The 16,364-nt window shown below is 45.2% G+C and overlaps 1 protein-coding gene across 1 annotated transcript; it reads left to right on the top strand.

Annotated features, from left to right (window-relative positions):
- The first annotated feature begins 757 nt into the window (after positions 1 to 757).
- On the top strand, positions 758 to 1,783 carry LOC119386084 (translation initiation factor IF-2-like). The gene has a single exon (XM_037653432.1). It carries the CDS (start codon positions 758 to 760, stop codon positions 1,781 to 1,783), a length of 1,026 nt encoding a protein of 341 aa, XP_037509360.1.
- Positions 1,784 to 16,364: the final 14,581 nt, after the last annotated feature.

The following is a 16,364-nucleotide window of genomic DNA, read 5'->3' as shown; positions in this document are numbered from 1 at the left end:
CTTTGCTTGAAAGTTCTTCGCAAAAATACCTATACAGGTACAAAGTCAGCGGAGGAATATATCTAACATGTGTTATAATACGTGGTACAACAGTAAAATACCCCTACGGGTCACACAAAGTGGACTGCCTAACGAGTGTGAGGAGTAATTACAAATAGCACAGGTGCATGCTAATTTAAAAGAGCACAGGTGCATGAGTTAAAGCTGTGCACCCATTACAGAGGCGTCATGCACAATTAATCTTCATCGTCATTCACTGCATAATCATAATGACAAAAAAAATTTTCAGGCCTGCGCGGAAACGCAGCACAATCACAGCGTAAGCTTGAGGAGGGGTCATCTTAGAGACCATTATAAACGCTTGGGCCAACTAGTGCAAGCACCGGTGGTAGGTACCCACTGCACCATATTGTAATCATTTCGTAAAGTAGGGCAGTGGCCACTACGCCATAACTGCAAGGTGCAAAACCTGTGTGATAACATACGATGACAGCATACGGAACACTGTGTGCTGTGTAGAAACGCAGCACAGTTCTAGCGCAAGCTTCAGAAGCGTCCTTCTTAGAGATCATCATAAACGCTTGCGTCGTTGTCAGAGCCATCATTGTGAAAAATTCTTCTTTATCAATTTCGTCATCATCATTATGAAGCGCAGCCTTGTACAGCAGTTTCATCGCTTCGTGCCATGCGTCAAGCTATAGACTACCTGCGCCGCGCAGCCCCGACAGCAGCCTGAATTGGCTCTTCGACATGCTTGATGGCGCCTCCTCGCAAGGTGCGGACCGCTGCTGAAGAAGCGAATCGCAGAGCTACGCGCGCCGCTGCGGCCAGGCAACGTCGGGCACAACAGACCGCTGCACAGAGAGAAGCGCAAGCCGCAGGTCGCCGTCGACGCCGGGCGGACAGTTCGGTTCGTTCTCGAGAAAACGACGCCAAGAGACTTCGCCGCGAAAACCCCGAAAACCGTGCTGTTGAAAACGTTGCCCGCCAGCTTCGCCGCGCAAACCCTCAGGTCCGTGCTGCCGAGAATTTGGCTAGGCAGCTTCGCCGCGCAACACCTCAGGCGCGTGCTGCCGAAAATGCGGCCCGGGACAATCGCCGCGCAGACCCGGAGGTGCGTGCAGCGGAGAGTGAGGCCCGGCGACATCGCCGCGCCGACCCGCAGGTGCGTGCAGCGGAGAACGAGGCCCGGGAACTTCGCCGCTCCGACCCGGAGGTTCGTGCAGCGGAGAACGAGGCCCGAGAACTTCGCCTCGCCGACCCGGAGGTTCGTGCAGCGGAGAACGGGGCCCGAGAAATTCGCCGCTCCGACCCGGAGGTTCGTGCAGCGGAGAACGAGGCCCGAGAACTTCGCCTCGCCGACCCGGAGGTTCGTGCAGCGGAGAACGGGGCCCGAGAAATTCGCCGCTCCGACCCGGAGGTTCGTGCAGCGGAGAACGAGGCCCGAGAACTTCGCCTCGCCGACCCGGAGGTTCGTGCAGCGGAGAACGGGGCCCGAGAAATTCGCCGCTCCGACCCGGAGGTTCGTGCAGCGGAGAACGAGGCCCGAGAACTTCGCCGCTCCGACCCGGAGGTTCGTGCAGCGGAGAACGAGGCCCGAGAACTTCGCCGCTCAGACCCGGAGGTTCGTGCAGCGGAGAACGAGGCCCGAGAACTTCGCCGCTCCGACCCGGAAGTTCGTTGTTACGGGGGATTTCAATGTGAACACAAAGGATCCCCACAACGCCTGGTTCACACACTGCGTGCAAGTGGACCTCGCCATGACCTTTGCATCGAATACTAATGGCAGCTCATCGACCACCGGCTCTTGTTTAGACTTTGTCTTTACGAACAACAAAGTTCCCATATTGTTAGGGTGCATGTCCTTCGCGGTGTACTTCTCCGACCACAAAGCACACCTAACCGTTTTGGAATAAATGCTTGTTGATAACAACCTCCTTAAACACTTCATCATCAATAAAAATGGATGTGCCGAAAATCAACGCCACGAGCAGCTTCACCACCAACATAATTTAATCTTTCCAGGAGTCAGATGTGAATGCAAGTTTCCACGCTACAATACTCTAGTCTTTATGGGGTAGTGGGCACTGCCCAACTTTACCAAATGATTACAGTTATGGTGCAATGGGTACCTATCATCGGTACTTGCACTAGAGGTGTGCACGGGCTCCGGGTAGCCCGAAAGCCCGAGCCCGACCCGCGGGCCGGGCTCGGGCGGGCCGAGGTATTTTACCTCGGGCCCGGGCCGGGCTCGGACTACTTGGAGTTTTATCGGGCCGGGCTCTGGCCCGGCGCAAAGCCCGACTCAAGCCCGAAATATAGAGAATGAGCAGGAATTGTTTCCGAGCACGCATAGAGCGCCTTTTCCGCGACCGCCCTTTACCGCTTTTCCTTTCCATTCGCTACTTTAAACAAAAGGGGAGCAGGTAAAGCACTGCCTCTGTTGCACTGCGACAAACAGAGAAGTAACACCACCTAAGCTAGTGACGGCGCCACGCGACTGTTCCGCGTTAGATTTAAGGCCAAATCCCATATGAGTGAAAATGCACGCGACAGCGACGAGCGACCCGACTTAGATCGCCTTCGCGCAAGCTGACGCTTGCATGGGCATACCTCATACACGTGACGGCTTTGGCGAGCGAACTACATTGTTGCTGGCATGAGGCCGTCTACTTGTATAGCAAAAGTGCCGCGAAACTGTTCGCGGCACGACGAACAGTCTCTATTAGAGGCTGTTCGTCGTGTGTCGTTTGATCGTATTTGATATGCTCAATAAAATGCCAAAGCTGGGCCGGGCGGGGCCTGGCCCGGGATTGTGTTTTCGTACGTCGAGCCGGGCCGGGCGGGCTCGCAGCCCTTTGCCGTCGGGCTCGGGCGGGCCTTCGACAAAGTCAGCGGGCCCGGGCCGGACTCGGGCTCGGAAATACGGCCCGTGCACAGCTCTAACTTGCACTAGTTCGCCCAAGCGTTTATAATGGTCGCTAAGAAAGCCGCTCCTCAAGCTTACGCTGGGACTGTACTGCGTTTCCGCGCCGGCCTGGCGTATTTTTTCCAAACCAGTTTATAGACCTGGCGTGGCTTTGTGGTAGAATACCTGATTGCCACGCAGAATCCTTGGGTTCGATTCCTGCTGGGATCCCAATTTTTATTGTTTCCATTCGTCGGATCAACGCGGCCGCTGTCGGTTTCTGTTAACGCTCTCGCATTTAAATTACCAATGTCTGTTCTCGGCGTTCCTGGGTAGAAATAAACTGTCAATCACCTGTGGCGCATACCCGTACACCACGACCCGTGGTAAACGGGTATGTGCCACAGGTGTCTGGAGGAAAGGGTTTGACGAAGTACGCGGCAGGATTTTCACGTTATTCGTGTCATGACCCGAAAATCATATTCGTCAAATCCTCTTACACTCCAATGCCAATTTTGGTCTACACCAAGTTAAGGAGGCGATCACGAGAACACCTAGACGTAGGCGGCTAGATAGATAGATAGATAGATAGATAGATAGATGGATAGATAGAAACGCTCAAAGTGCTAAAGGTTCGCTATGAAATGCTTCGCGTTTAAAAAAAACATGGATAACAATGGACTCATACGCGGACTAAAATCGGCACGCGCACCATGAGGATAAGCCCTATGACACTATATACCAGTGGTTCTCAAATGGTGGTCCGCGGAAACTTGGAGCAATTCCACTCCGTGAAAGTAGATGACTACCGAAGCTGTTTAGCACACGATACAGAGGTGACGCAGAATTTCGAACCGTAGCTGCCCACACACCCTGCAACGAAATCCGAAATGTCTGTCCATAAAGTCCTGTAGTCTCGTCGCTAATTAAGGACAGACTCGTAAATTGGTCGCAGGAGGCGTGGCTCTCCAAACTGGACTTTGGAAGCCCAACTGGCGACCCTTGACCAGGCCCGGCGAGCCGCTGTAGCCAGTGGGGCCCTGGACGAGGGGCTCCAAGCAGTAACCGGGAAGCATGATTTTATTAAGACGATAGCCTTAGATTCCTCATCAAACGCGAAAATTGACCGGCGTCGCGCGTCGTCGGCATCTCCCGTCGGCGGCGTCAACACGAGTGATGCAAAAAATCGTCACGTGATGTCACCGTATGAAGTCATCGTGACGTCACAGATTGCCATAATTTGTGACGCCATAATGACGCCATAAGGTGACATCACGTCACACGATGACGTCATCGCACGACATCGTAGCTTGGTCAAAAGTAAGCCGATCACGGAGGCAGGGCAAAACCAGGCGTGACGTGCCTCCGATCCTGGAGGCAATGGAAAACCAGGTTAGATGCAGAAAGCTTTCGGAGGATGGCGGGGCAGGATCAGTACATCGACTAAGAAGAAAAAGATGGCGTTCGTCTTCTAGTCGTCTTAGGTGAGCGCATTAGGGACTCTGTGACCTTTAACAGCGAAGCCGTTTAAGGCAGCCGTAATTTGTGCGGCCTATACTGTGTGGCCTATCCTGTGCGGCCTATTCGGTATGTGCCAAAGAAATTGGGTAAATCCTACAACCTACCACTGGTACACCAAAAATGAAGAAGGCAACAGTTAGCCCAACCAACGGGTATGTGCCACTGAAATTTGTGCGGCCTATCAGAAAACTATCATCATCAAAAAAAAAGAAAAGAGAAGTTTATTGGAGGCTCATTATGTCCCGTGACAGGGGCCCCTTAAAGGAACCCTGCAACACTTTTTTTACTTTGCTGAGAAAATGCTGCCGATCGGTGCTCAAGGCTCCTGCGAACATGTGAGTCAAACATTAGAGCGCAGCACGCATCATGGAATTCACATTTAAGTTTCAAAGTCAGCAATCAATCACTCGCTCTTCTCTCGACAAATTTATTTTTATTTTATTTATTCAATACTGTGGGCCTTTTCAGGCCTATACAGGAGAGGGCATACAAAATGAAGTGGACTTCATATCAGGAAAAAATAAAAAGGGAAAATCCGCAGTACAAGGTGGCCATAACAGCGACAACACCAAAGAAAAAGTAATAGATGAACCATGCGTATAAGTATTTCAAGGGTGTAAAAAAAAAGAAAACAAAAAACTAGCGTACATGTTCAAGATAAATAAGAACATAGCAATAACAAGGTTATGCCCTAGGAACAAGTAACATGAAATACATACATGTGAGAACTGTTAACACGTGTAACAATGTGCAAGTACATGCGCAATACAGTGTTTTTGCCTTTATTTGCGCACCGATACCAGTCAATTTATTACAATGCCTCTAAATGAGATTCCAGCAGCAACAAAAATGAATCAAGTGATTGAGCACTGACGACGTCATTCGGCAGGTCATTCCACAACTATATATAACTGCGGGAAAGAAAGAATACTTAAACGTGTGACAATGTGACAAGAATGGGCGTATGCATTTCTCGTTGTTAGTTCTTCTGGAGTGACGGTTCGGAGCTTTTAGGTACGTGTCCTTATTTATATTTACTGAGTTGTTCGAAAGAAGGAAAATAAACTTCAGACAAGCCAGCTGTCGTCGGCTTGCGAGAGTTGCGACACGTGCTTGCAAACGCAGCGCGGAAACACTTTCCTGCCTCGCATACTTTAAATAAACGAATCTAAGAGCCCTATTTTGAATTTTTTCTAATACGTCAGTCATGTTCTTTTGGTGCGGGTTCCTAACTATTGCTGCGTATTCTAAGACGGGTCTAATCAGTGTTTTGTATGCCGTTAGTTTAACCTGAGGAGAAGTGCCAGTCAGTTTTTGCCTTAAAAAGCCTAGTTGCTTGAATGCTCGTGCAGAAATCTGATCAATATGAACGTCCCACTTTAAAGACTGCGTTATTGTGACCCCAAAGTACTTTACGGTATTCACGTGTTTGATGTCTGCCCCAGAGAGAGTGTATTTGAAGTGGAGTGGTGTCTTTCTATGGGTAATTGTAATACAGATAGTTTTATCTGTATTAACTTGCATACCATGTTTTTCACACCATTTTCCAATATTCTCTAAAGATTTGTCGAGCTTTACCTGGTCCTCTGTTGTGCTAGTAGGAAAGTATATGACGCAGTCGTCTGCAAAGAGCCTCATTGTAATAGGAACCATAGCCGTGTAAATGTCATTGATGTAGATGAGAAAGAGTGTTGGTCCCCGTACGGATCCCTGGGGAACTCCAGAAAACACGCCGGCGCGGTTCGACTCAGCATTGTTAAAGGAAACATACTGGGTACGATTGGAGAGATAAGCAGCAATCCAAGAGACTATTTTTGAGTTAACGCCAAGTGATTCAAGTTTTTGTATGAGCAACGAGTGCAGGACGCGGTCGAATGCTTTGGAGAAATCAATAAATATCGCATCTACCTGTTGTCTAGAATTAATAGCTGCGGCAAAATCATGAGTAATTTCTAAAAGTTGTGTAGTGGTCGAAAGCTTCCTTCGAAAACCTTGTTGGTTGGGGTAAAGCAGGTTATTATCCTCCAGGTAGTTCATCAGTGCTTTATTTATGATATGCTCCATTAATTTACAACATGTGCTTGTCAGTGATATTGGCCTGTAGGTGTTTATCAGTTGTTTGTTCCCGCTTTTATGGATAGGAATCACTTTCGCACACAACCAGTCACTAGGAAGCACCGCTGTTTCTAACGACAAGGAAAATACCCTCTGCAGGAAAGGGGATAACTGAGCAGCATAGCGTTTGAGAAATGCATTAGAAGTTCAAGAAGCAGGTTGAGTATACCAGATTCTGATATTGTTATCTCTGGCATGTGGCCTTCGCTGTTAGACAATGCTAAATACGAAGGCTGAGTACGTGTAAAAACTGACTGGAAGGCATCTGCAATAGTCCACTGACAAACTGACAGTTAAAGGCACCTGCAATAGTCCGCGCGTCTTCAACGATACTACCCGATATTTCCATTTTAGTCACAGAGCTTTCTGGTTTGGATAAGTACTTCCAAAATTTACGCGATTGGTTTACCATAAAATCAGTTGAAGTGTTTGAGAAAAAGTTGCCTCTAGCAGTCTTTATTTCTGTTTTTAACTGGCGCGAAAGCTCGTTGAACGCAACGGATTTGTTTGTTTTTTTTTTTTGTCTGCGGATTCGTTGTACTCTTCTTTTTAGGTGAATTATGCTTCTCGTAATCCATGGCGTTTTACGTTTAGTTCTCTTTAGCTTAGTGGGTATAAAGGTTGATTCACAATGTGCGATTCCAGATTTTAGTTTGTGCCATAGATCAACAACACCACATGACGTTTTAAAGAAATCGTCTTGTAATGCTTCTAAGAAGTCTATAACACTTTCGTCGTTCGCTCTGCAGTAGTCTTTAACTGATATGCGCGTCGTAGCATGCGATACGCGGCTACCCATGCCAGTGAAATGTTAATAGAATGAGCTTGTGGTCAGAGATTCCCGTCTTCAATACTTATTTGTCGGTGCTAAGAAGCCAGACACAAACGCAAGGTCGAGCACTGAACATGTCGACTCATGGATGCTCATTATGTCCCGTGACAGAGGCCCCTGTCACGGGACATAATGAGTCATGAGCGCGATTTGGCTTATAATATCAATTTGCCGTTAGGAAAATTGATGTTATAAGCTCTAATCAGCCAATTTCCTAACGGCCATTGGCTGATTAGAGCATCGTGAGCCGCATAGTTACCGGGACCGCCGTGGGGTGCCGCGTAGTGTCCGCGCTGCGCTTTTTAGTGCTGAATTAATTATACCAGCGCGCTCGTGATCACACTGAAAGTGAGCGTTCAAAGAAAAAAAAAAATTAGCGCAGCTTGCACCAAGTCGCACAAGGCTGGGTCACAGCAGAGCTGGCGAGCACCTAGCTGGTCCTGGCTTCGCTAAGCTTTCGCACTCTCACCTCTCTCTTTACCACCCCTGCTATTCTATACCATACATCAGAATTCTTCCATCATACCAGTAGCGAAAATGCGCTCCGAAACCCAGACATGTCCACGACCGATTCCGCAGGGGCCTGCAGATTGTCGCGACAATCTGGGAGCAGCAACATGAAACACTAGGTCACAAGCACCACCCCTGCATGCGCTCCTTGCAAACTGCTCAACGCCGCACCATTTTTTTTTCTCAACGACGCATTTTTCTCAAACATGATTATTTGTATCATATAGTTATGCGAACAGTGATCGCTCTCCTTGTGGTTGCTTACCAATGGCTAGGTAGGTAGTGGGTGGAAGCAAAGAATAATTACATGCACCACCGGTAGTATCTGTCGCCCACGTTGACGCCATCGCTGTATCTTGATGGGCGAGGTCAAAGGCATGGAACCTTACCCGCTGTTAGAGGTGCTCATGCTTGGTTGATGATGACAGTCAGTAAGAGTTGCTGACGTTCCCAGAAATTTCTTCTGGTTTCATTTTTTTTTTTTTTTCGCGCGATAGTGGTTACGGACGGCGGCGGACAACGACCCCACTGCCGTAGTGATCTGATATAAGCTTTCGCTGTAAAAAGAAAAGGTCATGACATGCGCTGCCTTACGAGGTAGCGTCTTGCACTCTTGTTATCTCCCCAGTGTGGCTTAACAGCGCGCTCGCTGGGTTGAAAGGAGAGAGAAAGCGCTTAAAGCGTGCCACAAATCCTTGTAACTGCGTTCGTACTTGACAGATTATAAGAATTTTTGCGGGCAAGAATTCGAGAGGCAACAAACTCCTACAGTGAGGTCAGTCGACGATTACTTGGGAAGGCCCCTTTAAATTTAAAAGGATACTGAACAAAAATTGGAAAAAACTGAACGAAAACATCGAACTTCTACTCGGAAGACGCGACTGTGCCGATAAACGTACAGAGTTTATTTCACGTATTTTTGAACAGTTGGCTGTATTTTTGGTGGATAGTCAGCGCGCCGGCTGCACGACAGCGCGAGCCGTGACGTCACACCCACCGCGGTGCATGTAAGATAACCCTAACATTGTTTGCACACCCGTTTCCGTTGCATGAAACGTCACCAAACGTCACCTCCTCTAGTCCCCGGCGCGGCCGCTAAACATGGCAGTTTGTGAAAAACGCGTTACATTGATTATTTCCTCTAGTTCCTGTCTGAAATTAAGCTTCTGTATGTCGATTTCAGCACTCAATCTTTCAATTTCACTGAAAAACTTGGCAACAAATATTTTGTTCAGTGTCCCTTTAAGATTTGTAGTATGCTTCACTGCGTAGCACTATTGAGATGCGGCCGAGCTGACTTTGCGATCTGCTACTGCCCCAGATAAGATAGTCATCATTGGCGGAACAAACATTACAAAACTTCTCATATTTGATTTCAGGCTCTCGTGCTTGATGAAATTGGCTTCCTCTCGATCGCGGCTATCCGGTATTTAACATCTAATCTTTCTTAAGCGGTCTCCGAAATTTTTGCGGCAGTTTGCACATTTTCTCCACTCTCATTCCCCCACCAACTATTAGCAATATTGGAGAGTTCGTGAAAGTAAAGTCCCTAGACTTTAAAAAACCTAGGGGGCTTAGGTGCCATAAAGGCGTCATAAAGGCATCACACAACAACGTTTAGAAGAAAGTGCCACGAACACAACGCCAGAATTAATTTCTCTAATTACACATGTTCATTTTAACACACTCCGATGTCTTGCGCTTTTTGGTGCCATTTAGTTCATCATTTCCGAAAGTTGCTAATGGATGGGCTAATGAAGCACCCCATTCAATCGTCATAAACCATTTCTGCTTCTGATGTCACTTTTCTGTCCCAGATATAAAATCACTGTCGAATTAAAATCTAAGAGCGTTGGATAACTCCACTTCTCGTTTTTTCTCTATCGCTGCCATCCGGCACGTAGCTTCCGCATCTCTGAAACTCTCACATTTTCCACATCACTGTGTAAGAAAAATACTGTCGATTGTCACACATGCTGCAGTGGCGGCAGTAGGTCGTACTGCAGTGAACAGCAGTCGTGGGCAACTGCTCGTTGCCCACGACTGCAACTGCTCGTTGCCCACGACTGCTGCCGCCACCTCTCGCAAATTGATGCAAATTGAGAGCCCGTCGCTGGCACGCCGATCGCTGAGACAACGCGACAGCTCTCGCGTGTAGCGTACGAAATTGGAAGATTATAGACGTGAAATTGTGGGAATTAAATGGGACTGGTGAAAAAGTGTGTGTGTGTGTGTGGTGTGTGTGTGTGTGTGTGTGTGTGTGTGTGTGTGTGTGTGTGTGTGTGTGTGTGTGTGTGTGTGTGTGTGTGTGTGTGTGTGTGTGTGTGTGTGTGTGTGTGTGTGTGTGTGTGCGTGCGTGCGTGTGTGTGTGTGTGTGTGTGCGTGCGTGCGTGCGTGCGTGCGTGCGCGCGCGCGCGCGCGCGATACAGGAAATACTTTTATACTCGCTGGTCATGTTTTCCTGGCTCATGCATATATATATCCTTCCTCTTCAATTTAACAGAACCCTATAATCAATATCTTGGCCAAACCACTAGTGAGTGGCAATCACCTTAAGTACATTCTTTTTTTACGAAGGTGCTAACCTTCAGCACCATTACTGGTGCAAATATTTTATGACCACTACACTACAAAGGCCTCCCACAATGATTTTCAATAAAACATGTCTTGCAGTAGCAAAGCCAGGAATTTTTTTCGGAGGGTTCAACCATAGTTTATGTATGTTCATGCATGCATTTGTTTGTGGGCGTGTAAATATACACAGCAAAGTCGAAAATTTTCAGTGGGGGGGGGGGGGGTTGAACCCCTCCCCCCAAGCCCCCTGGCTACGCCCCTGATGTCTTGCATTGACAAATTTCATTTTATTGCAAGATGAATTAGCCGATGCCAAATAAATTTGAGCTCGATTACGGCGCTATCGTCAAAAACGGCGATTCTGCGTCACCTGGTGACGCAGAATCGCCGTTTACCTTGGTGATGACAAAAAATTTTACACACACATGGTATGGTTACACGTACAGAGCTCATGGACTGAAACGAGACAATTTAGAGCTAAGCAATGCGCAGTTACTTTTGTTTCCACCTTCTTCAGTTCGTGTGATATTGGCATAGTTTTGACTCAAATGCTTACATAAGACCCAACATTACCTTTAGCGGCCAGATTTGGTTATCTGGAGCAATTACGGATACTGGTCATAATACTGAAGTTCCTTATGTCGCGTTTCAATCTGTGAGCTCTGTACATTACCAGGAAAGACTGCATGAAATGTGCCACCAAGTTCACAGTGAATATATTCATTCATGCAAACCATAACACATGCGACACATGATAGGTTGGCAAAACAAGCACACGTATACTTGCCAACACTCGCTCATCAATATTTTCGCAGGATATTCACACTCATACATGCACTCACATTTGTTGGCACTCACTCCAGTTCCTACTTGCACACACTCATACTTACCAACATTAACTATAACCGTCACGGTTATTTTCATCAGCTTATTAAAATGCTGAGCTGACAGCCTGACGCTATCAGTCATGTCCATGCCCACTCTCACCATAGGCATCTTTGCTGACCAGCAACCCTTCTGAACAGTGTCAGCATTACAAGGGCAAATCAAACAATATCTTAGTAGGCCAATTAATCAAACAATAGCTTAGTAGGCCAATTTAGTTTTCTTTTTAGAATAAGGTACACATTATTTTTTAGGCATATCCCCAGCTATATAGGTTAAGGGGAATTGCATTTGGGGCCTCGTGTTGTTTCACTCAATCAATCAATCAATCAATCAATCAATCAATCAATCAATCAATCAATCAATCCCCTGCTAATATAGGTTAAGGAGAATTGCACTTGGGGCCTTGCACACTCGTCCATTGAACCACCACTGAAAACACAAAAGCAGCAATGCTAGCTTTTTCTTACACGGTGAGAGGGTGGACGTATGAGAAACTGCTGTCGTATATTACCAGTCTTCACAATGGGCGTATTATAGTCAATACTATCAGATCTGAGCAATAACTGCTGCTGATGAATTTTTTTCAGTGGCTTTCATTACAAGGGCAATCCACAATATATGGCATCTTTACTCAGTTCTCACAGTCAAATATGATCTCATTTGAAACTGTCAAACAAAGCATGTCAAATCACTCATTATAAAAAAACAGCTTCTCCACATTTAATTTAATTTAAATAAATTGCAGTTTGGCGAAGTTTCTGTGCAGCTTACAAACGATGAGCCTTTTGTCATGCCGTATCACTTGTTTTCAAATAAAAAGTTGTCCTTGTGGCCCCTTCAAGTGATGTCCTGCTTGTTGACACACATTTGATTTTATATGTGTGACACTAGCTAGTCCTATTTAATTTTTGTGTTCATGAATTGTGTGCGTTTGTTTACATGTTTCACTTAATATGAGCGAGTTCAACACTCATTTTCTGTTGCTTTTATCTCATTATGCAACATTTTGCATTGTCCTAACACCAATGTCCATTTATTAATTATCATAGTTTATTATTTTGCCCTTCTTGTACTGCTTAAATGAAAAATAAAACTGGATGTCAACCAATAGGGTTGAGTGTTGGTAATAACAATTTCACGTACATAACCTTTTTATCGAAGCCTCGTACAGAAACCTTTCTTTATTTAACACATTTTCTTTTTTAAATGGAATTACCAGCACACCAGGTGGGATGTCCTGTCCATCAAATTCATAACTTGTATTGGTAAAATGTATTTTTTTCCTTTACTTTATGTCATAGCCTACATTTATTTTAAATTACTACTATAGATACCTATAGAGTAACGTGATGCTAGCTCTGTTTCACAGATATATAAAACTGTTGGGAAAAAAGGCACGATGTAGATGAGATGAGACAGCCATGGCACGGTGAGGACGTGTCTGGTGACATTATGTGTGCCAATTGCAATAATGCAGCATTGACAAACCTTGACAAAACAGCCCATAAAATGCTACTGTCATGGCATTACAGTGCAAACAACAAGATTATTAACAAAATATAAGTGTACTTTCACCTGCTTGTGCAGGCATGCCGCCAAGGGTAGCATTTCAAGGTTTGTGAGTTTTAGGAAAGATGAGAAGCTCTGCGACTATGCGTGTGGTGGTTTCAATAGCAGTTACTCGTCATGCACTAAATTACGTTGCGTTTGAAATAACAATATGATTGTTCTGTTATTCAAAACCAACAATAGCATAATTCTAAAATACCGTTTAATAATCGCACCGTAAAGTGATCGCATTTTTACATGTAAACTAATTCAGTAAGAGCCTTTATACACGTACAAGTCTTGGCTTTCTTCATGTTACGACTCCCTCCAGCAAACTCTTAGCTGATACAGATTACTATCTAGGCATTTTCACCATTTCATTTTTTGGTAACATGTTGAGCTTATGTTTTCTTTTTTTCGGTGACCTCTTCATTTACCAATCTGGACTAAACTTCTAATTATGCCAAATTAGATGATATCACAGTGAATTATCAGATATTGTGACAAACAGAAGCCATGCACAAATACATTTGCATGTTCAAACCACTTAGAGGTAGGTACAATGGAACTTGAGGTAACCGATAACCTCGGCACAAGCACATTCATTTAAACGCATAGCTGTGTCTTTACTTACTATAGTGGTTCTTCACAGTTTTCTTGCTGAGCAGTAATTGACAAAGTTGGCATACAGCTGATGGCCAGCATGCTCTTTTAGATAAATTAACATCAGCACAGATAATTCCCTCTTAACATTGGCACTCGCCATTTAGACAGCAAGCAGTGCATTATCATGAACAATACGAGATGGAACACCGAATTCATGTTTATTCAAGTAATTGCCAGTGATGTATTGATATGAATGTGACATATTGAATCCAGAGATACTTTTCCATTTGAACATTTAGTGTCATGAATTTTTTTTTGTGCTTGCCAAGTGTGTTTAGCTACTATGACTTTTAAAAGGAAATTTCGGTTTTCCATCTATTATTGCTCAGGACATTCAATCTACAGATAACCATGAGCGTCGGCAGGATTTTGTCTTGGGGGGTGCAAGCCTGTGTTGCATTGTGGCTGGGAGAGGGGGAGAGCGCTGGTGTAGCTTGGGTGGGGGCAAGTGCTGGTGTGGCTTGAGGGGGGCAAGTGTCCCTTTTGCACCCCCCTGCCGACGCCCATGCAGATAACAAGTCATCACAGAACATGAGATCACAGAAACAATAAGGGATGAGCACTATGGGCAATTATAGAGCCCTGCAAATATGCTGATAACTGTATTGTTTCAGTGACTGTATTGTTTCAGTTCGGTAAGTTCTTCCCAGGTTTTACTGAGTTTATCATGCAGCTGTTCATTATCGTTTTTCAGAAGTACTTTTTATCGAGCATGACGGAATTCTTCGGAGTGTGCATTCATGAATGATATTCGCATGCTGCGCCACTGTGCACCACTGTGTGCCACTGAAATCCTGCCAACTTCAGAAAGGCTATTAAAAACATCATTTATGTATTACTATGTATATTCCATGCTTACGTTTAACTATATGGTCACTATTTGTCGATATTGTATGGTTAGCTATGCCCCCTCAAATTCACGTAAAATGCCTCTGAGGTTTATGAGGTATTCATAATTACCTAATAAGAATGTACTTCTTACATATCAGTTGCACTTTTCCTAGCTGAAAGTATCCGAGCTTACTGCTGAAGTCAGCCAGCATTTTAGCAGCTTCCTTGATTGTCACCAACAGTTGTTTTATTTTCATGCTATACACATTTTAACAAACAGTGCCCAGACAATATGTAATTAAAGTACAAAGCATGTGATACGCACCTGTAAAGCAAAGACCATAGAATTAGCAAGTGCCAGTGGCAGGGGTTCAAACCCCTTCCCCCCGAAATTTTTCACTTGTGCTTGCATATATATACACGCACACATACAAACGCACGCACGAACATACATAAAGCATGGTTGAACACACCCCCCCCCCCCGAAAAAATTTCTGGCTACAGCCCTGGCAAGTGCTCCCACATAAACGCATGTGTCTGGGCTGGCTGCAGTAGTGCCAGGTCCGTGTAATCTAATGTCCTCATATGTTGTTGTTGGCCAGGATGGGGTGTCACTGCAGTGTGCTGCTATGATGTCGCTGCCCTATGGAAACTGTGCTATTGATGAACGCAGGGGCCAGTCGATTCATTTCCTGAAGGCATCGATTGCGGCAGGTAGGTATCTGGGACGACAAAGACCAAACATGAGCAAGTATGCAGAAGGAAGCACACGTGTCTGATTTGCCCACAGTTGTCAAGGCGACCAAAGAAGTGAACCCCCACCAGCTGCTGCTGTTGAACAGACTCATAGCATTGCAATCTACTTTTTGTATTCCTGGAAATGTGCTCGTGCATTACTGTAGGCCTAATTTCATATATGCCCCTCATCGATATTGGCTGTAAAATTACCGAAGAATGTGCGCATTAGTGGATGACACAATAAATGTGAAGGCAGGGTTTCACAGAATGTTGCTGGAGTTCTGTGTCAGGAAGTGTGTGTGTGTGTGTTTGTGTGTGTATGTGTGAAATACCTACTGATTTGGATAAATCGGAAAAATAGACTTTTTCAAAAATCTCTGAAGAAAAACAATGCTGACAGTTCCTTTAGCTAATGCTAGGGAGAGCACAGATGAAAACCTATGCTCTCAAGTTTGATTCATTTTTAATTCACAACATTCTGCTCACCTTTAATTCACTTTAAATCATTCTTACATTCAATTCACTATTCATTAAAATTTGACACATTTGAATTAACCTTACTTCATTTGTGATTAACCTTAATCTTTTCACATGCGATTCACATAAGATGCACATTTAATTCACCTTGATTTCTGTTTGATTCACCTTACACAGTGACCACTTTTAATCACTAGGCATACACTTGCTACATCAGTACACATTAATTCATATTTTATTCACTTTTATTTGCCTTTAATTCGTGCACATGGAATGCGAGTATGCACCACACATGACTTTTGGTGGCATTCATATTATCAATGCTGGACACCAGATTTTCTTACTCATGAACCACATAAGGCTTTCACCTTCGTAATTAAGACGCATTTTATCGGCGAGCACTTGGCATTACACAGCATCACATGAAGAAGTTTCTAATATGGGCCATGTGCTTTTCTTCAAGCCACACGGGTGCACCATTGCCTGTGGTGAGCAGATGAAAGCACCTACGTTATTAGCATGCAGTCATGCAGGAGCTGGTAGAAGCTTGGTACCTGATTGTGAAAAGCATAGCATACAGCAAAAATAAGTAGCTGAATTCTGTATGCTGCTGTGGCTTGTCGGCTTAATTTGGTGCATTAGCTGGAGGGTCGATGCCAGCGTCATTGAAATGACCGCATTCCAGTAAGCATGAGCACATGAATTAACAAGATCAGCACTCCTGATGTAGGGCATGTCTCTGTTCATTGCAAGTAA

The sequence above is a fragment of the Rhipicephalus sanguineus genome, chromosome 3 (genome assembly GCF_013339695.2).
Source record: "Rhipicephalus sanguineus isolate Rsan-2018 chromosome 3, BIME_Rsan_1.4, whole genome shotgun sequence".
In the NCBI taxonomy this organism is placed as follows: domain Eukaryota; kingdom Metazoa; phylum Arthropoda; class Arachnida; order Ixodida; family Ixodidae; genus Rhipicephalus; species Rhipicephalus sanguineus.
This window is presented reverse-complemented; position numbering and strand designations above follow the sequence as displayed.

Excerpts from the sequence above, each read along its gene's own strand:
- LOC119386084 (XM_037653432.1), top strand. The coding sequence starts at position 758 with ATGGCGCCTCCTCGCAAGGTGCGGACCGCTGCTGAAGAAGCGAATCGC.